We start from the raw sequence: 21,109 nt of genomic DNA, 5'->3' as shown, positions 1-21,109 counted from the left end.
ATGTGCTTTTGTCATTTTATTATTATTATTATTATTATTATTAAATATTTCTGAATAGTTTTACTTTATTTTACTTTGTTTTAGTTTGTTTAATTTCATTTAGTAATTTTAGAGCTTCATCCTGCCTACATTTATTTCAGTTTCTAAATTTAGTTTTATTTCAAATAACACATTTTTTTATTGTTTTAGTTTTAGTTAACAAAAGGTTCAAAGGTTTGTGGTCAGTAAGCTCCCATGCTCATCAAGGCTGCATTTTCTGATCAACAATGTAGTAAAAACTGTATTATTGTGAAATATTATTTTAATTTAATATATATTTAATATATTTTAAAATGTAAAATATTCCTGGGATGGCAAAGCGGAATTACAGTCGCATGATCCTTCAGAAATCAATCTTATATGCTGATATGATGCTCAAGAAACATTTCTTATTATTATCAATGTTGAAAACAGTTGTGCTGCTTTGTATTTTTGTCGAAACTGTGATACATTATTTTCAGTAGTCATAGAAAGTTCAAAAGAACAAATTATTTTAATTAGAAATTATACAACATTTTGTAGACATTATAAATGTCCTTACTGCCATTTTTGAGCAATTTAATGTCCTTGCTGAATAAAAGTAATAATTTCTTTCTTTCAAAAAAGAAGGCCCCAAATTTGTGCAGTAGTGTCTTAATGACAGAATCAGTGTTTGTTGTTGTACTGAAATATTGTTGTTAAAATTGTAAAGTATTATGTGTTGAAATTGCATAATATATTAAGTTCCATAAAACAATCACAAGTTTCTCTTTAAACTGTATTTGTGCAGGAGAGGATGGAGACGGCTACGAGACAGACCATCAAGATTACTGTGAGGTTTGTCAGCAGGGAGGAGAGATCATTCTATGTGACACCTGTCCCAGAGCATATCACCTGGTGTGTCTGGATCCAGAACTGGAGAAAGCCCCAGAGGGCAAATGGAGCTGCCCCCACTGCGTGAGGAAATCCCTTCTTATTTGAAAAGAAGCATACACATGCAAAGCAATACATTCTAGTATATTCAAGGCCACAGAACCTGTGCTATTCAAATTGACAGTTTACCTCCTCATCTCTCAGGAAAAAGAAGGCATTCAGTGGGAGGCCAAAGATGACGAGGAGGAGGAAGACGAGGTTGCGGGTGAGGAGGAAGATGACCACATGGAGTTCTGCAGAGTGTGTAAGGACGGAGGAGAGCTGCTGTGCTGTGATACCTGCCCTTCTTCCTACCACATCCACTGTCTCAACCCACCTCTTCCTGAGATTCCCAATGGAGAGTGGCTGTGTCCTCGATGCATGGTGAGAAATGTCTGATCAGTTCAGTTCTACGCAGTTGCAAAGCAGTCATAATCATAGGAGACAAATCACAGTCTCTCAAGTAGCTGAAAATAAAACTTGCTTTGAAGATGATATGCGATATATTTCAAGGTCACATGAGATCACATCAATAGCAAAAATCCAGTGATCCAATCAATTCCTTTCAAGTCCCACCCTACAATTTTTTCTTGTTTGAGAAGCTGTTTCACTCTGATATGCATCACAATATGGAAGAAAAGACTCGCAACTTCCGTTTCAGGCTGACTTTAAGTGTTTACATAGTGAGTCTTTGCATAGTTCAGCTATCGTGTTCATCTGTTTGTCCAAGTACACATGAATATTTATAGGATTAAATACACATCACTGCTGTCTTTCGGAGCAAGCACACAATGCCGTGGCTATTTGTAGCATGATTAACTAGATGAAGCCAAGCTACACTACCGTTCAAAAGTTTGCGCCCGGTACATTTTTAAAATGTTTTTGAAAAACACCAAGGCTGCATTTATTGGATGAAAAACAGCAACATTTTAAAAATATCATTACAATGTAAAATAACTATTATCTATTTTAATTAGTGCTGTCACTGTTGCATTGTTAATGCATGCAATGGATTTTTTCAGTTTAGCGCGTTTGAACATATTTAATGCAATTAACGCAGCATCCGTTTTTCCTGTCATCCAGGCTAGCTTTACATTATATGATCACGCTCTTATTCGTGCAAATGCTTTGAAACCATTCAAGTGCGACAAGACAAAAGAGAATGCGTCTGTGAATGTCCTGATACACACACGACGCACAGAAATACTTGCCAGTATCATACGCACAGACAGCACGCCAGAATCGAGCAAACAATAACGTGTCGAGATCTTAAAGGGACAGCAGCGACTAATGATGTCTATCACTAATGTTAATCAAAAAACAAAGGTAACAGCTTTAATGTAGCTTTAATTCTTCTTCTTCATTCTAATATGCTGATTTGGTGCTCAAGAAACATTTCTTAATATCATTGTTGAAAACAGTTGTGCTGCTTAATAATTTGTATTGTATTACTGTATTCCTCATCCATCATCCACATTTCCCCTAGTGCCCACCGCTAAAAGGAAAAGTCCAGAAGATTCTCCACTGGGCATGGGGCGATCCTCCTCTACCACCTGAGGTTCCCCCTAGGCAGGATGGAGAGAAGGTGGATGGTTTGGCCAAAATTCCACTGAAGGGCCGTCCAGAGAGGCAGCTGTTTGTGAAATGGGCTGGCCTGTCCTACTGGCACTGCTCCTGGGTCAGCGAACTTCAGGTGGGTTTCCCACATTACCTCAGAAGAGCCAACGTTAATTAAATCACGAATGCTCTTTTGGCTTGTTCCTGTATCTCTGATTAAGTTTAGGTTCTTTCCCTTGATGCAGTTGGAACTATATCACACAGTAATGTACCGTAACTACCAGCGGAAGAACGACATGGACGAACCGCCACCGTACGACTATGGCTCTGGGGAGGAGGAGCTTAACAATGAGAAGAGGAGGAGCAAAGACCCTCAGTATGCAGCCATGGAGGAACAATTCTACCGTTACGGCATCAAGCCGGAGTGGATGATCATTCACCGGATTATCAACCACAGGTACGGTGGGCCACAATCACTTGTGCTAAAGCTATTCTTTAGACAGCCTGCTTTTCTTACTGAAAATCCTGATTTATTCATATGCTTTAAGACTGTGTTGTGTATGTTGAAGCTTTGATAAGGATGGAGATGTACACTACCTGATTAAGTGGAGAGATTTGCCGTATGATCAGTGCTCTTGGGAGGCGGATGACTTTAGCGTTCCAGATTATGACAGCTTTAAACAAGCCTACTGGGACCACAGGTAAGCCGTTTTAAGTTTATGTGGATTTAGATGGTACATCAACACGCATGCAGAACTTTCCATGAAGAGGGTACTGAATACTGTATGGCCTGAAGCTCTTAATCATCAGCCTTGGAAATTCAAGCTAAATATTTTATATTTATATTTATAAATTATAATACTCGCTATATTATATTTATAATAATGAAATCTATTTCTGACATTATTTTTGAACGCATCCTCACTTTTCACAATATTGTAGCTTTGCAGATAGGTTTCATCGGAGACGTTGCTACAGTTCTTCTGGATTTAGTCTCAGTTTTTTTCAGTTTTTTTGTGTAATCATCAGATCTCCGTGTGGAGCATACCGGCTGTTGAGGAATATACATATACAGTTGCAAGAAATTAAATGTGAACCGCTTGCTGAAACTGAATAATTTTAACAAAATAAGAGATCATACAAAATGCATGCTATTTTTTTATTTAGTACTGTCCTGAATAAGATATTTTACATAAAAAATGTTTACATATAGTCCACAAGACGAAAAAATAGCTGAATTTATTAAAATTATATTTTTTTACTACAATTACATTACAAATACATTTTTCATTTTTTAAACTGTAACATATCAGTTAAATTGGTCAAAATTATGACATGGTTGAAAGCCAAAACACAATTGTTAGGCTGGAATACAGATATTTGATGTTTAAAACGTCTCGGTTACGTATGTAACCCTTATTCCCTGAAGGTTCCCAATACGTCGGTGACGTTGACGTAACGTCAAACGTGATCGACTGAAAAGGGAACGTCTCTGTTACGTAGGTAAGCCTCGTTCCCTGAAGGATCCCAATATGTCAGTGACGTTCACTTAACGTCAAAAATGACAGACTGAAAGGGAACGTCTCGGTTACGTATGTAAACCCTCGTTCCCTGAAGGATCCCAATTCGTCAGTGACGTCAACTTAACGTCAAATGTGACCGACTGAAAGGGAACGTCTCTGTTACGTATGTAACCCTCGTTCCCTGAAGGATCCCAATATGTCAGTGACGTCGACTTAACGTCAAAAATGACCGACTGAAAGGGAACGTCTCAGTTACGGATGTAACCCTCGTTCCCTGAAGGATCCCAATACGTCAGTGACGTCGACTTAATGTCAAATGTGACCGACTGAAAGGGAACGTCTCGGTTACGTATGTAACCCTTGTTCCCTGAAGGATCCCAATATGTCAGTGACGTCGGCTTAACGTCAAATGTGACCGACTGAAAGGGAACGTCTCGGTTACGTATGTAACCCTCGTTCCCTGAAGGATCCCAATACGTCAGTGACGTCAACTTAACGTCAAATGTGACCGACTGAAAGGGAACGTCTCTGTTACGTATGTAACCCTCATTCCCTGAAGGATCCCAATATGTCAGTGACGTCAACTTAACGTCAAAAATGACCGACTGAAAGGGAACGTCTCGGTTACGTATGTAACCCTCGTTCCCTGAAGGATCCCAATACGTCAGTGACGTCAACTTAATGTCAAATGTGACCGACTGAAAGGGAACGTCTCTGTTACGTATGTAACCCTCGTTCCCTGAAGGATCCCAATACGTCAGTGATGTCAACTTAACGTCAAATGTGACCGACTGAAAGGGAACGTCTCTGTTACGTATGTAACCCTCATTCCCTGAAGGATCCCAATATGTCAGTGACGTCAACTTAACGTCAAAAATGACCGACTGAAAGGGAACGTCTCTGTTACGGATGTAACCCTCGTTCCCTGAAGGATCCCAATACGTCAGTGACGTCAACTTAACGTCAAATGTGACCGACTGAAAGGGAACGTTTCTGTTACGTATGTAACCCTCGTTCCCTGAAGGATCCCAATATGTCAGTGACGTCGACTTAACGTCAAATGTGACCGACTGAAAGGGAACGTCTCTGTTACGGATGTAACCCTCGTTCCCTGAAGGATCCCAATACGTCAGTGACGTCAACTTAACGTCAAATGTGACCGACTGAAAGGGAACGTCTCTGTTACGGATGTAACCCTCGTTCCCTGAAGGATCCCAATACGTCAGTGACGTCAACTTAACGTCAAATGTGACCGACTGAAAGGGAACGTTTCTGTTACGTATGTAACCCTCGTTCCCTGAAGGATCCCAATATGTCAGTGACGTCGACTTAACGTCAAAAATGACCGACTGAAAGGGAACGTCTTGGTTACATATGTAACCCTCGTTCCCTGAAGGATCCCAATACGTCAGTGACGTTGACTTTACGTCAAATGTGACCGACTGAAAGGGAACGTCTCGGTTACGTATGTAACCCTCGTTCCCTGAAGGATCCCAATACGTCAGTGATGTCGACTTAACGTCAAATGTGACCGACTGAAAGGGAACGTCTCGGTTACGTATGTAACCCTCGTTCCCTGAAGGATCCCAATACGTCAGTGACGTCGACTTAACGTCAAATGTGACCGACTGAAAGGGAACGTCTCGGTTACGTATGTAACCCTCGTTCCCTGAAGGATCCCAATACGTCAGTGACGTCGACTTAATGTCAAATGTGACCGACTGAAAGGGAACGTCTCGGTTACGTATGTAACCCTCGTTCCCTGAAGGATCCCAATATGTCAGTGACGTCGACTTAATGTCAAATGTGACCGACTGAAAGGGAACGTCTCTGTTACGTATGTAACCCTCGTTCCCTGAAGGATCCCAATATGTCAGTGACGTCGGCTTAACGTCAAATGTGACCGACTGAAAGGGAACGTCTCTGTTACGGATGTAACCCTCGTTCCCTGAAGGATCCCAATACGTCAGTGACGTCAACTTAACGTCAAATGTGACCGACTGAAAGGGAACGTTTCTGTTACGTATGTAACCCTCGTTCCCTGAAGGATCCCAATATGTCAGTGACGTCGACTTAACGTCAAAAATGACCGACTGAAAGGGAACGTCTTGGTTACATATGTAACCCTCGTTCCCTGAAGGATCCCAATACGTCAGTGACGTTGACTTTACGTCAAATGTGACCGACTGAAAGGGAACGTCTCGGTTACGTATGTAACCCTCGTTCCCTGAAGGATCCCAATACGTCAGTGATGTCGACTTAACGTCAAATGTGACCGACTGAAAGGGAACGTCTCGGTTACGTATGTAACCCTCGTTCCCTGAAGGATCCCAATACGTCAGTGACGTCGACTTAACGTCAAATGTGACCGACTGAAAGGGAACGTCTCGGTTACGTATGTAACCCTCGTTCCCTGAAGGATCCCAATACGTCAGTGACGTCGACTTAATGTCAAATGTGACCGACTGAAAGGGAACGTCTCGGTTACGTATGTAACCCTCGTTCCCTGAAGGATCCCAATATGTCAGTGACGTCGGCTTAACGTCAAATGTGACCGACTGAAAGGGAACGTCTCGGTTACGTATGTAACCCTCGTTCCCTGAAGGATCCCAATACGTCAGTGACGTCAACTTAACGTCAAATGTGACCGACTGAAAGGGAACGTCTCTGTTACGTATGTAACCCTCATTCCCTGAAGGATCCCAATATGTCAGTGACGTCAACTTAACGTCAAAAATGACCGACTGAAAGGGAACGTCTCGGTTACGTATGTAACCCTCGTTCCCTGAAGGATCCCAATACGTCAGTGACGTCAACTTAACGTCAAATGTGACCGACTGAAAGGGAACGTCTCTGTTACGGATGTAACCCTCGTTCCCTGAAGGATCCCAATACGTCAGTGACGTCAACTTAACGTCAAATATGACCGACTGAAAGGGAACGTCTCTGTTACGGATGTAACCCTCGTTCCTTGAAGGATCCCAATACGTCAGTGACGTCAACTTAACGTCAAATGTGACCGACTGAAAGGGAACGTTTCTGTTACGTATGTAACCCTCGTTCCCTGAAGGATCCCAATATGTCAGTGACGTCGACTTAACGTCAAAAATGACCGACTGAAAGGGAACGTCTTGGTTACATATGTAACCCTCGTTCCCTGAAGGATCCCAATACGTCAGTGACGTTGACTTTACGTCAAATGTGACCGACTGAAAGGGAACGTCTCGGTTACGTATGTAACCCTCGTTCCCTGAAGGATCCCAATACGTCAGTGACGTCGACTTAACGTCAAATGTGACCGACTGAAAGGGAACGTCTCGGTTACGTATGTAACCCTCGTTCCCTGAAGGATCCCAATACGTCAGTGACGTCGACTTAATGTCAAATGTGACCGACTGAAAGGGAACGTCTCGGTTACGTATGTAACCCTCGTTCCCTGAAGGATCCCAATATGTCAGTGACGTGGGCTTAACGTCAAATGTGACCGACTGAAAGGGAACGTCTCGGTTACGTATGTAACCCTCGTTCCCTGAAGGATCCCAATACGTCAGTGACGTCAACTTAACGTCAAATGTGACCGACTGAAAGGGAACGTTTCTGTTACGTATGTAACCCTCGTTCCCTGAAGGATCCCAATATGTCAGTGACGTCGACTTAACGTCAAAAATGACCGACTGAAAGGGAACGTCTTGGTTACATATGTAACCCTCGTTCCCTGAAGGATCCCAATACGTCAGTGACGTTGACTTTACGTCAAATGTGACCGACTGAAAGGGAACGTCTCGGTTACGTATGTAACCCTCGTTCCCTGAAGGATCCCAATACGTCAGTGACGTCGACTTAACGTCAAATGTGACCGACTGAAAGGGAACGTCTCGGTTACGTATGTAACCCTCGTTCCCTGAAGGATCCCAATACGTCAGTGACGTCGACTTAATGTCAAATGTGACCGACTGAAAGGGAACGTCTCGGTTACGTATGTAACCCTCGTTCCCTGAAGGATCCCAATATGTCAGTGACGTCGGCTTAACGTCAAATGTGACCGACTGAAAGGGAACGTCTCGGTTACGTATGTAACCCTCGTTCCCTGAAGGATCCCAATACGTCAGTGACGTCAACTTAACGTCAAATGTGACCGACTGAAAGGGAACGTCTCGGTTACGTATGTAACCCTCGTTCCCTGAAGGATCCCAATACGTCAGTGACGTCAGTGAACGTCTCCCTGAAGGAGGGAACAAAGACATCACTGATGTATTGGGTTAAATAATATTTGATCTATTATATCAAAAGAGGATAAACTTCTCACAATAAAAAAAGGATTTGTGCCTATTAAAATGTACTTTACTTTAATGAAGTAATGGAACGTCATGTGAGAAGTACTTACACGCACACTTTTACCAGGAATCAGGTGCTCGGTGAAAGCCCTCACCCCCTGCTGTTCAGAAAGGGAAAGAGACTCAAAGAGGAAGGGAAAAGGAGAGAACCTCCACCAGACACTCCAGTTGTGGATGTGAGTTGCTATTTTGCTTCATGAATTTTTGCCACTTTTCAGTTGTTTGCGTAGATTAAATCCTAGTATTACTCTCTTCTATTTAAATGTCATTGGTCACAGCCCACTATCAAGTTTGAACAGCAGCCATGGTACATCGATGACACAGGGGGAACGTTGCACCCATACCAGCTGGAAGGCCTGAACTGGTTGCGCTTCTCTTGGGCCCAAGGAACCGACACAATCTTGGCTGATGAAATGGGCCTTGGCAAGACTGTGCAGACTATAGTGTTCCTGTACTCACTCTACAAAGAGGTCTGGGCGCCACTTGAACTTTCTTTCAAATGCATTTGAGAGTGGAAGGGAACAGAGTGTAAATGAGTTGCTTGTTTCAGGGTCACTCCAAAGGGCCGTTTCTGGTCAGTGCGCCACTCTCCACCATCATCAACTGGGAGAGAGAGTTTGAGATGTGGGCTCCGGAATTCTACGTGGTGACTTACACTGGGGACAAAGACAGCAGGGCCGTCATACGTGAGAATGAATTTACCTTCGAGGACAGCGCCGTCAAATCGGGTCGCAAGGTTTTCCGCATGAAGGTGAGAGAACGTTGTTGATGAACGCCAACCCGATGTTATGTTTAATTCAGAGTGAAACATTCGAATGCCTTTTACAGTGTCCCAACAAAAACAATATTTTGCACCAAAACATTTTATTTGTTCACATTTGAGATTTGTCTTTCTCTTCTATACATTTTATAGAAGAATAAATTTTTTCAGCATCCAAACTAAATTTAAGCTTCTGAAAGGTTTAATTTAGAGATGCATTGTTTCTGATCAGAGCACTTTTTCATCACAGAAGGACACGCCGATAAAGTTTCATGTCCTGCTGACATCATATGAACTGATCACCATTGATCAGGCCATACTTGGCTCAATTACCTGGGCCTGTCTGGTTGTGGATGAAGCCCACCGACTGAAGAATAACCAGTCAAAGGTACAGAATTCAAGATTTACATTTGCTTTGATGACATTATTATAGTCACAACAATTACAGTGGCGGCCAAAATTATTAGAACACTTGGCATTTTTAAGAGGTTTCAGTTGTTTTGGTTGAATTGGCCATTACAATACCCATAAAACGAAATGAAATATCTACAAAGGCATAGATAGGAATCTGCTGGAACATTGAAAATGATGGACTGCGCTCTCTCCAAGTCCAGGGGCCGGTTGCATAAACCGTTAAGACTAGTCTTACAAGTTAGACATACATTTTTTTTCTTTTAAGACTGTTCATAATTTTTTTAAATCAGTTACATAAAAACATAGACTGGCCTAATTTGATACGAAAAGTAAGACTGAATGCCACTTGCCTAACTGCTAGTGGCTCATACTAGATCTTAAGACACTGTCTTAACATAATGGCTTAGTTTATGCAACTGGCCCCAGACCTCAACCCCATCGAGCACATTTGGGGCGAGTTGAAAAATAAACTGGACAGATCTGTTGTACATTCAAAGGAAAGCCTTTGGCTTCGGTTGCAGAAGGCATGAGATAACATTAGTGTTGAAGTTCTCAGGAAATATATTGACACTTTGCCAGAGAGATGTGCTGCTGTAATTGCTGCAAAAGGTGGACATACCAAATATTAAAGTTAAAAGTGGATAAAAACAGTACGACTTCATCTGATATTTGTACATCTGTGCTCAGAGCAACCATCTGCATGTTTCTTGAACATTATGAAATGAAATCATGCTTTGGAGGCAAAAAAGTTCAATATTTTCAGATCTGTCAGGTGTTCTAATAAACCACCACTGTATAAAATGAAAAATAATAAAGAAAAAAATCTAAATTAAATATATATGATTTAATACCAATATTAAATATGATTTAATACCAGTTTTCCCAATAGTGCAGAATTTTGAAATATATATACTGTATATATTTCAATTTTACATCATTTTCTTTATTATACATGGTTTAAAAAAAGAATATAATAAAATAAAACATTTTAAGGTTTAAATTAGATTTTGAATAACAGATTTTTCAATGTCTAACTTTTCTTCCCCACTTCTGCCCCACTTTATATCATAATATTATATTTATAAGAGAGAGAGAGAGAGAGAGAGAGAGAGAGAGAGAGAGAGAGAGAGAGAGAGAGAGAGAGAGAGAGAGAGAGAGAGATATACTTAATAAATTATAATCAATAAATCAATGCTCAGTTTTTCAGAATTCTGAATGGCTACAAAATCTACTATAAGCTGCTCCTGACTGGAACCCCTTTGCAGAACAATCTCGAAGAGCTTTTTCACCTGCTCAACTTCCTCACCCCGGAGCGCTTCAAGTAAGATTGCAGACTGCATGATTCACCTGGTGATTCACACTGTAGAGCCGCTCGTAGAATAATGATCCCCCGCAGAGCAATCTCAGGGCTTATATTGGAACATGTTTTTCATATGATTTGATGGAAGTGAATTCTATATTCCCTTATATTCAAATGAAAATGTTGCTGTGCGCAGCAACCTGGAGGGCTTTCTGGAGGAGTTTGCGGACATCTCGAAAGAGGACCAGATTAAAAAGCTACATGATCTACTGGGGCCACACATGCTCAGAAGACTGAAGGCAGATGTGTTCAAGAACATGCCGGCAAAAACCGAACTCATAGTGCGAGTAGAACTCAGCCCCATGCAGAAGTCAGTCTTAGTTTCTCTCTTCCTAATGCTAAAGTGTTTAAGTATTTTTTATTTTATTTCAATTTTTTGATTATGGTTTTACTTTTCCGTTAACTATAATATGTAAGATCATTTCATGTTTTTTTTCTCTCTCACAGGAAATACTACAAGTTCATTTTAACACGCAACTTTGAGGCATTGAATTCCAAGGGAGGAGGGAACCAGGTGTCCCTTCTTAACATCATGATGGACTTGAAGAAATGCTGCAACCATCCCTACCTGTTTCCAGTAGCTGCAGTGGTGAGGAGGGGAGGGGAGGAGAACATATGGAGGCCCCCAATTTTTACCACTGCTGTGATTTATTTTTAGCACATGTAATGGCAATACATTTTCTGTTTTATAAGAGCTATTTAAAGACTCAGAAGCTTTTGTTCAGGAGTGTATTGTTTCTTAGTGTCTGCAGCGAATCTGATGCATTATAATGGCTTTATCTTACATTCTCATGTTCAAGGACAAAAAGTTCTGGGATATTGGCATTGTTGAAGTCACCTTTATTTATACAATACAGATAGTTTCAAATCAGCTTCACAGTAATAAACAGGAGAATAACAGAATCAATGATGCAAATGTCATCAAACATGAAACAAATTCAAATTCTGCTGTAAAGCAACTCTAAAAAGACAATACTGTTATTATGTAGCTCAATTCAGTTCAGTGTTGATTCAGTTCAGTTCAATTACAGCATAAAGGTCATAAATTATGAAACAAGTTTAAGATGTACTTAAGTGAATAGTCTATAAAACATCTTATACTTAACATTTGCGGAACTTGAGCCATATATCTTGGACTTGAATGAGTAAGCAAAAACCCAAAACACTCAAGCAACCATATTTTAAAGCTTAAAGTTTAAAGCTACTTAGACCACCTTAGCAACTGCATAGCGATAACAAAAAAAAAAGATAAAAATAATGAGCAGCACAGCTTTTTTCAACATTGATAATAATGCATCAAATCAGCATATTAGAATGATTTCTAAAGGATCATGTGACACTGAAGACTGAAAATTCCGCTTTGCCATCACAAGAATAAACATTTTAAAATTGTAATTGAAATAGAATTTAGAAAAGGGTAATATATTATATTTAATGTGATATTTCTGTATTTTTGATCAGTAATGCAGTCTTGGTGAACATAAGATACGGCAGTATGTTAAAATAATGTATAACAAAGTCAATAAAAGAACTTGAATTAAAAATCTTTTCATTTTTATGTATGCAGGAAGCTCCGGTCTTACCCAACGGTTCTTACGACGGTAACCTCCTGGTGAAATCCTCAGGGAAGCTCACCCTGCTTCAGAAGATGCTCAAAAAACTCAAAGACGAAGGGCACAGGGTTCTTATCTTCTCTCAGGTATAGTGTGTGGTATTTATTCCCTCTTTTGAAGCTCAACATGCCATATGAATAACAAAAAAAACCTGAAATATATGGCGGTCTTGCCTCTATTTTAGTGGAAGATTAATTAGATGGTAAACTGTGTATAGAAAATACGAGTGGAGCTCATTCATCTTTTAAATGGAGTTGACAAATGAAAAGGCGGAGCCTATATTTATCTCTGCTTTATTGTTTAGTCCTCGGACTCTTTTCCCTCCCATTTTAAATTGCCTGTGGAATCACTGCATCCATTAATTTGATGAATGGCACAGGTAAAGGGGGGTTGTCTCGATGAGACTTCATTTTGCCACCCTTTTCTTTTCTAAGTGCTTGAGAATAAACATACATATTAATGTTATAGTTTGTTGTGTGTTTCTTCAGTCTTTTAAGCTCGATTAAAGGGGAGTGCCGTGCTTCTGCCTTCTCTTGTTGTTGTATTTTGCATGGATGGAATTAAGTATGAGCTGGCAAGCCGGGTTTGATTAACATTTTGCTTAATGCTGCCATTTGTCCCTTTGATGGATACCAGTATCTTTTTTGTTTGTGTCTCATCCTGGACTGTTGATCCCTCTCTCAGATGACAAAGATGCTGGATTTGCTGGAGGACTTCCTGGAGTTCGAGGGGTATAAATATGAGCGTATTGACGGGGGTATCACAGGGGGGCTGCGACAGGAAGCCATCGATCGCTTTAACGGTGAGGATGCCGGCAGTAAACCTGCAGTGATGTCTGCACATGTGTGGGATAGTGGATACTAAGGCACTCATACTGTCTGTCACCCTGTGTGCAGCACCCGGGGCTCAGCAGTTCTGTTTTCTGCTCTCTACACGTGCTGGAGGATTAGGCATCAATCTGGCAACCGCAGACACAGTGATCATATATGACTCTGACTGGAATCCACACAATGATATTCAGGTAAGTAAATATGCAACTATATTGCATATTATGAAATCGTGTTTATCCATAGCTCTCCATTATTTAATTATAACTTTGTTTTTCTTGTGTTCTTCTTTCACTTTGTCTTCATTTATCTTTTCTCTTTGTGTTCGCAGGCATTCAGCAGGGCGCACCGAATCGGGCAAAATAAAAAGGTGATGATCTATCGATTTGTAACTCGGGCATCCGTAGAGGAGCGTATTACCCAGGTGGCCAAGCGAAAGATGATGCTGACCCACCTGGTGGTGCGTCCTGGCTTGGGCTCTAAGACGGGCTCCATGTCCAAACAGGAACTAGACGACATCCTCAAGTTTGGTACTGAAGAGCTTTTCAAAGACGATGTGGAAGCCGCCAGGACCATGGGTACGCTGAAGTGGTTGAAGATAAATACTTCTGCACTTTGTAGATTTAGTGGATCCCAGTAGTTCATGTCCTAAATCTTTTTTTGCAGGAGACAATAAAGAAGGAGAGGAGCTTAGTGTGATCCACTATGATGATAATGCCATCTCCAAACTGCTGGACCGTAGTCAGGATGCCACTGAAGACACAGAAATCCAGAACATGAACGAGTACTTGAGCTCATTTAAGGTGGCTCAGTATGTGGTGAGAGAGGAGGATGGAGAGGTGAGATATAGATGCTTTACTGTCTGTTCCTCATGCCTCTTTTTATTAAACAAGGGATCAAAGATGAATGGTAGGTCATTCTTTCGGAATGACTACCTTGAATAAAATGCTTTATTTATTTGACTTTTCTATGCTCAAGAGGGCATAGTTTTGCAAGTTGCAGCTTTTTCACAAAAGCCTCTTGGATTGTTATTTGCTTATTGATTATTATGTGAAGGGCGGCATTACTGTGGCTTTGCTCCGGCAGGCAGAAAAAAAATATTTTTGGTGTATCTGACTTTTTTTGCAGTCTGAAAAGACAAGAAACATGCAATCTGATGTTTTTTTTAAATTAAAATTGATTTTCTTTTCAGTTAAACAATCATATCAGATTGTAAATAATTTTTTTCTTTATTGTGTGACCTGACACATACACTGTCATTCCAAAAAAAAAAAAGTAAGCATTTTTATTCAGCAAGGAGGCATTAAATTGATCTAAAGTGGCAGTAACATGTATATGTATATATTGTACATTTACAACATTTATAATTTCACTGAAGTTTTCTTTTTCAAATAAATGCTGTTTTTCTATTAATCAAATAATCCAGAAAAATCTTAAAATTCAGCTTTGCCATCACAAGAATAAATAAAAAAATAACATAGAAAACAGTTATTTTAAATTGTAATAATATTTTCTTTTTCAATGTAGTGAATAGTGAGTGAATGAGCAAGTCAGCGGTTTTGGACATGAATGTGTAAAATGTCACTTATTCTCTCATGCGCCTGTGGGGAGATGTCATGATAGACAAAAAAAATACAGTTTTCCATCCTTTTTCCACACTGACAGCTACTATCAGTAGAAAGTCTTTTGGGTGATGCTTACATCATTACTTTAGCAACCCACATAGATACACAGCTGTCTGAACAAAGGAATTTGATTTCAGTAAAAGAAAAATTACAGTGTAGACAGTAAGTCCTAAAGATAAAGATTTGTGCATTTTCTGCCTTGGAGTACCTTGGTATATGAATATGGTAATAATTCAGTACCTTGGTATATATCAAAGTACCTTCACTGTACCATGGTACCACCACAGTTTTTGTAAGGAATGCTTCTCTGTTGGCCCAAAAACCTGTATATGTCTTTCGAATGAGACGTTAAACCGAGGTCCTGACTCTCTGTGGTCATTAAAAATCCCAGGATGTCCTTCGAAAAAGAGTAGGGGTGTAACCCTGGTCAAATTTACCCATTGGCCTCTGTCCATCATGGCCTCCTAATCATCCCCATATACTGATTGGCTTCATCACTCCGTCTCCTCTCCACTAATAAGCTGGTGTGTGGTGGGCTTTCTGGCGCAATATGGCTGCCGTTGCATCATCCAGGTGGATGCTGTACATTGGTGGTGGTTGAGGAGATTACCCCTTCTATATGTAAAGCGCTTTGAGTACCCAGAAAAACGCTATGTAAATGTAACTAATTATTAATTATTAAAAGCTTCATCCAGCTTCATAAAGGGACTAAATACTCATATACAAATCCAAAATATTTAGGACTATTGTTAGTCTATAATAATTATAATTGGCTTAACTGAAGTCAATAAGAGGCCTGTGATTTATGGTCTGTATTTGTGTTTGTGTTCCTGCAGGAGGAGGTCCAGAGGGAGATTATTAAGCAGGAAGAGAATGTTGATCCAGACTACTGGGAGAAGCTCTTGAGGCACCATTACGAGCAGCAGCAGGAGGATCTGGCCAGGAACCTGGGCAAAGGGAAACGCATCCGCAAACAGGTCAACTATAATGACGCCTCTCAGGAGGACCAAGGTAACCAGACACAGATGCTGACTCCTATAACTCAGCATAAAACTGCATATATGTGTGTACAAGCATTTCCCTCTCAACCCTGTTCTCAGAATGGCAGGATGATCTTTCAGATAATCAGTCTGAATACTCTGTGGGGTCCGAGGATGAGGATGAAGATTTTGAAGAACGCCCTGAAGGTAGACGTCCTTATATGTATATACACTTCTTGTTCAAAAGTTTGGGATCAGTAAGATTTTTTTCGAAGAAGTTAAGACTTTTATTCAGCCAGGATGCATTAAATGAATCAAAAGGGACAGTTAAGACATTTCTAACATTAAAAAAAGATTTCTATTTCAAATAAATACTGTCCTTTTGGACTTTCTATTTATCAAAAAATCCCAGTAAAAAATATTAAAGGAACACGCCGACTTTTTGGGACTTTAGCTTATTCACCGTATCCCCCAGGGCTAGATAAGTCCATACATACCATTCCCATCTCCGTGCGTGCCATAACTCGTACCTGTGCGCGCCCTGCACAAGCATAGACAGTGAACGTGATTCAACATTTTGGAATAATTAATTTATTTTGGTTTTGTCTAGTTTCACTGGTAAAGGCCTTTTTTTTTCTTTACACCAAATTTAAAAACAAAAATAAATGCTGAATGAATGCTGATTAAGTAGCCTAACATCTTTGTTTGGATGTTGAATGTGTTTGGATTGTTGAATGTGTGATGATTATGTTGTTTGGGTTGCAGAACTACACAGTTGCTGCATTGAACATTACAGTTACTGTTTGAATTTAAGGCTAGTTTCATGTACTCTCAAGTTTTTTTTTTTAAACATTTGTTTATTGATTTTTCAGTGACATAAAATCAAGAGGTAACAATTCGGGAGTCAAAACAGTGTCCAAAACAACTGACAAAAAGGAAAGATGATAATAATAAAATAATTGAAATCAGATAAAAAATAATAGTAATAGTTTGAATAGTAAAAAAAATAAAAATAAAATGAGTACAAAAAAAATAAAAAAAACAACAACACAAAAACACAGAATGGTCACCCACTGCTAAATAAAAGCCCAGTATGTTGAATCACACAGAGATAAAATAAAAATTAAATAAAAAACATCAATGCTACAAATTCACACAAGAAAACAAACAAAAATAAACTAACAATTAGTAGACAATCAGGGTGGCTAGTCTGGTATAGCCGTAAAACTCAATCCCTCAACATGTGCAAAAAATGGACCCCAAGTTTTAAGAAACTTTGCAAGGGAACCATGTATCGAGCACCTAACTTTCTCTAGCTTCACAAACTGAAGGATGTCTGATCCAAGACGAGTGAGAAGGCGGCGCAGGAGACTTCCACCTCAGTAAAATCAAACGTCTAGCCAATAAGGAGACAAAGGCTACAAAGTCAGCTTTATATTTAGGAAGCTGAAAGTAGGAGGTAAAACCCCAAACAAAGCGGTACATGCTGTTGGATCAAATTGAACCCCTGAACAAACATGTACTTTCAAGTTTAACCCAAATTAAAAACAAAAGCTAAATACAGATGCTAAATGTCAGTATCTATATTGAATGTGCTTAATGCGCATTCACTGCCGTTAATTTCGGATGGTTACAGTTATTGTTTTCAATAGCCAAAAGCCAGTTTGGCCTGTTAAATACCAAATAAACATCTTGTTTATGTATACTTCCATTCTTTCTTGTCTGTTGCTTAAAGAAAATAAAACCGGAAATCGGTATTGGAATCGACCAGTTTGCTTGTAAAAAAAACGGTATCGGAATTGGTCATGAAAAATCATAATCGGTGCATCACTATAAGAGACTTCTTTCAAAAACATAAAAAAACTTTCTGACCCCACTTTTTTGGACAGTAGTAAATTATTGATGGCAGACATCAAAGTACCTGTAGACTTTGTCACCTAAATGAGTTACTCTTCCTCCAGGTGGACGCAGACAATCTCGTAGACAGTTGAAGAGTGATCGGGACAAACCGTTACCGCCGTTGCTGGCTAGAGTTGGTGGAAATATAGAGGTGAATCTTCTTACAATATTATGAAAAGAGAGAGTTATTGTGTAATTCCTTTCTTCAGGTTAAGCTTTGGCTATTTACATTTGGGATTTTTAGGTATTGGGATTTAACGCCCGGCAGCGGAAAGCCTTCCTGAATGCGATTATGCGCTGGGGAATGCCCCCACAAGATGCCTTCAACTCTCACTGGCTGGTCCGTGACCTGAGAGGGAAAAGTGAAAAGGAGTTCAGGTATGTGTGTGTCTCTCTGTAATAGTCTGCTCATTTTTGTTGTTTCTACATTTTCATTCGTTCGTCTTTTTTCCCCTGTGTTTTTCAGGGCTTATGTGTCTCTGTTCATGAGGCACCTGTGTGAGCCGGGGGCAGATGGAGCAGAGACATTTGCAGATGGGGTCCCGAGGGAAGGCCTGTCCCGCCAACACGTTCTCACCCGGATCGGCGTTATGTCTCTGGTGCGCAAGAAGGTGATGAATTACTTATTGCATTTTATGTGCACTGGTTTTTAGTTTGATCGACATACATATCTAACTTGATGGTTTTTTTTGTTATCTATGATTAATTTAAATTATGTACTTTAACATTCTATAGCATTATTTACTAAATGTGTATTTAAACATATTTTCTAAAATATGTTTCAACTATTTAAAACACTGATTTTGTTATTTGTTTTAGCAATGAACATTAAATAAGCATTCCAATTTTATAATATATTTAAATTCAAATTTGCTTTATTGACATGATTGAAAATGATAGAATATAGCCAAAGCTTGGAATACATGTACATAAAATAATAATACAAATAAAAAAAAATAGAAGAAAATAACAAATATGAACATGTCTGTCGCTGACACTCTTGGGATATTCTTTTTTTTTTTTCTTCATTCATTCATTATTTGCTTTTAGAGTTCGATAAAATTGTAATTTACTTTGTGTTTTAGTTTCCTGATGTATATCCTGATACGCACACACACACACACACACACACACACACACACACACACACACTGCTGGACAAAAAACTGAATGAGCCAAGCCCAAAATGGCTAAACACTAAGCTTTGTTATTGTCATAACCACAAATTAGTTTTGGAAATTGGTCAGGAAATTGGCAAATTTAAGCAAATGCACTACTTAAAAAGCCATTTCTAATAGAATGAAGTTTTTGTCAGAATATGGGAAGGTGTGTGTGGAGTAATGAATCACAAAAAAATACAAGTTGCATGGTGATGCTCCAGAGCAGTTTCTCCAAAAATCTGGCGAGAAATATAATAATAAATGCATCTGTACCACAATGAAGTATGAAGGAAGAGGTTTTATTGTGTGGAGAGCCTTTTTAGCTGCTGGTATTGGTGAGCTACTTCACTGTGAAAAATCATTTAATGCTTTGCTGTACAGCAGAATATTGCAAAATGGCTTACTTCCCACAATTGAGTTGTTATCTAAAGAGGAATGACCAGATGTTATTTTTCAACAAGACAGTGCTCCTACAGCAATTTTATCTACAGTATTTGTGCACTTCTTGCTAATTTCCTGACCAGTGATTTTTTTATTAAAATGGTTAAGCCTAAATATTTTGCTTTTCTTTTGCCCAGGAGTGTACATGGACTGTATATGTTTATTGTTTTTTTTTGGTGTTCTTTAACGTTTTCTACCAATAAATATTAAATATGCACTAGTGTTGTCAAAAGTACCACGATACCAAGTCGGTACTGAAATGTTAAAAATGTGACGCTTTGAGCGCTGTTGAGCGGAATCGTAAACAGCTCTGATTGCCCATTGTGCTCACACGCTCATCAAATATGTCTGTGATTGGCTACACTGACCAGCGCTTTCAAAAACATGTTATAAATATACATCAATGACGCTTTTCACAGAACGCTGACACAGATACACACGGGAGCATTTGAATGCAGGCGCCTATCAGCCTACCGGTCTGCTGGTCGGCGCCTGCTCCCGCTTTCAAAACACTTTCAAACACTTCCATGTTGCCAATCACAGACACATCCGATGAGCGCGTGAGCACAATGGCCAGTCATAGGTGTTTACGATTTCCAGCACAACAGTGCACAAAGCGTCACATTTTTTACATTTCAGTACCGACTTGGTATCGCGGTCGGTACTTTTGACAACACTAATATGCATCCAAATTTTAAATAAAATAATTTCAAGCTTTAATTTGACAAACACATTTTTTTTTTTTTAAATGTTCTCTTGATCTTGTTTCTGTTGTGTATGTAGGTTCAGGAGTTTGAGCATGTAAATGGAAAGTTTAGTACACCAGATTTGATTCCTGTGGGATTGGAGCTGAAAAAACTAACTGAAAGTGTCTCGTCGGACCCCAACACGCCTGTTCCTGCCAGTCCGGTTCCTACTCAACCCAGCACACCTGTTCCTTCAGGTGTGTGAGAGTGTGTGTGTGTACTATATAATGAAATCCTGGTGGTTTGTGGTTAATAACAGTAACACCCCCCCCCCCCCCCCCCCAGATAAGACAGAGTCAGTGTCCGGTTCTCAAGAAGACAAGGAGATTACAGAACCAGAGAGCACCAAATCGTTGGACCCTGAGGTCAGACTGAAGTGATTAAGAAATATCTTCTCTGTCTCTCATTTCACTTGTCTTTATTAAAATTTCTCTCTTCTCACAGCAGCCAGTTATGCCAGAACCCTCCCCTGCACCAGAGAAGACCAGTGAGGGAGAAGAGTCAAAAAGCGGCAGTCCAGAGGAGAAACGAATAGAAGAGAATGACAAGAATGAAACCCCTCCTGCACCCTCAGAGCCATCGTCCAATCAAGCACAACCTAGTGAGCAGTCAGCCAATCAGATACCTTTGGGTAAGGATTCTTCACCATGCGTATAATGATTATATAAAACATTTCTATTTCTAACAAAATATTTTGTGTATTTAAGACTGTGGTAAAGGGAAAGAAACTTCTCCGGAGAGAGGAGAAAATAAACCCAGCCCAGCAAAATTAGACGAAAAGGAGCAAAAACCAGGTGAGTATTTGTGTTTTTTGTTTATGATACATAAAAAAAGAGATTCCATTTAATTCTCAAATAAGCATCTTAAAGTGTGTACTTTCTGCACAATAGGGCTTGAAGCTTCTCAGGAGCTCAAATTAAATGCTACTCGTTTTATGTTC

The 21,109-nt window shown here is 39.7% G+C and overlaps 1 protein-coding gene across 1 annotated transcript in view; it reads left to right on the top strand.

The window, feature by feature from the left end:
• chd5 (chromodomain helicase DNA binding protein 5) overlaps nucleotides 1-21,109 on the top strand; it is a gene marked incomplete at its 5' end in the record, with an annotated part of 55,346 nt that overhangs the window by 22,437 nt on the left and 11,800 nt on the right. The window contains 26 exons of the mRNA XM_079844105.1: nucleotides 809-975; nucleotides 1,096-1,314; nucleotides 2,417-2,623; nucleotides 2,733-2,944; nucleotides 3,057-3,188; nucleotides 8,412-8,520; nucleotides 8,623-8,814; nucleotides 8,895-9,095; nucleotides 9,355-9,492; nucleotides 10,718-10,839; nucleotides 11,015-11,188; nucleotides 11,326-11,467; nucleotides 12,446-12,577; nucleotides 13,176-13,293; nucleotides 13,388-13,512; nucleotides 13,650-13,896; nucleotides 13,985-14,157; nucleotides 15,780-15,954; nucleotides 16,044-16,130; nucleotides 17,885-17,973; nucleotides 18,067-18,200; nucleotides 18,289-18,433; nucleotides 20,207-20,366; nucleotides 20,455-20,534; nucleotides 20,614-20,800; nucleotides 20,877-20,963. Coding sequence (XP_079700231.1) covers nucleotides 809-975; nucleotides 1,096-1,314; nucleotides 2,417-2,623; nucleotides 2,733-2,944; nucleotides 3,057-3,188; nucleotides 8,412-8,520; nucleotides 8,623-8,814; nucleotides 8,895-9,095; nucleotides 9,355-9,492; nucleotides 10,718-10,839; nucleotides 11,015-11,188; nucleotides 11,326-11,467; nucleotides 12,446-12,577; nucleotides 13,176-13,293; nucleotides 13,388-13,512; nucleotides 13,650-13,896; nucleotides 13,985-14,157; nucleotides 15,780-15,954; nucleotides 16,044-16,130; nucleotides 17,885-17,973; nucleotides 18,067-18,200; nucleotides 18,289-18,433; nucleotides 20,207-20,366; nucleotides 20,455-20,534; nucleotides 20,614-20,800; nucleotides 20,877-20,963 — 3,954 coding nt within the window. The remainder of the gene's footprint in view (nucleotides 1-808; nucleotides 976-1,095; nucleotides 1,315-2,416; nucleotides 2,624-2,732; nucleotides 2,945-3,056; nucleotides 3,189-8,411; nucleotides 8,521-8,622; nucleotides 8,815-8,894; nucleotides 9,096-9,354; nucleotides 9,493-10,717; nucleotides 10,840-11,014; nucleotides 11,189-11,325; nucleotides 11,468-12,445; nucleotides 12,578-13,175; nucleotides 13,294-13,387; nucleotides 13,513-13,649; nucleotides 13,897-13,984; nucleotides 14,158-15,779; nucleotides 15,955-16,043; nucleotides 16,131-17,884; nucleotides 17,974-18,066; nucleotides 18,201-18,288; nucleotides 18,434-20,206; nucleotides 20,367-20,454; nucleotides 20,535-20,613; nucleotides 20,801-20,876; nucleotides 20,964-21,109) is intronic.

Source organism: Gobio gobio, assembly GCF_949357685.1.
Source record: "Gobio gobio genome assembly, chromosome: 19".
Lineage (NCBI taxonomy): Eukaryota > Metazoa > Chordata > Actinopteri > Cypriniformes > Gobionidae > Gobio > Gobio gobio.
This window is presented reverse-complemented; position numbering and strand designations above follow the sequence as displayed.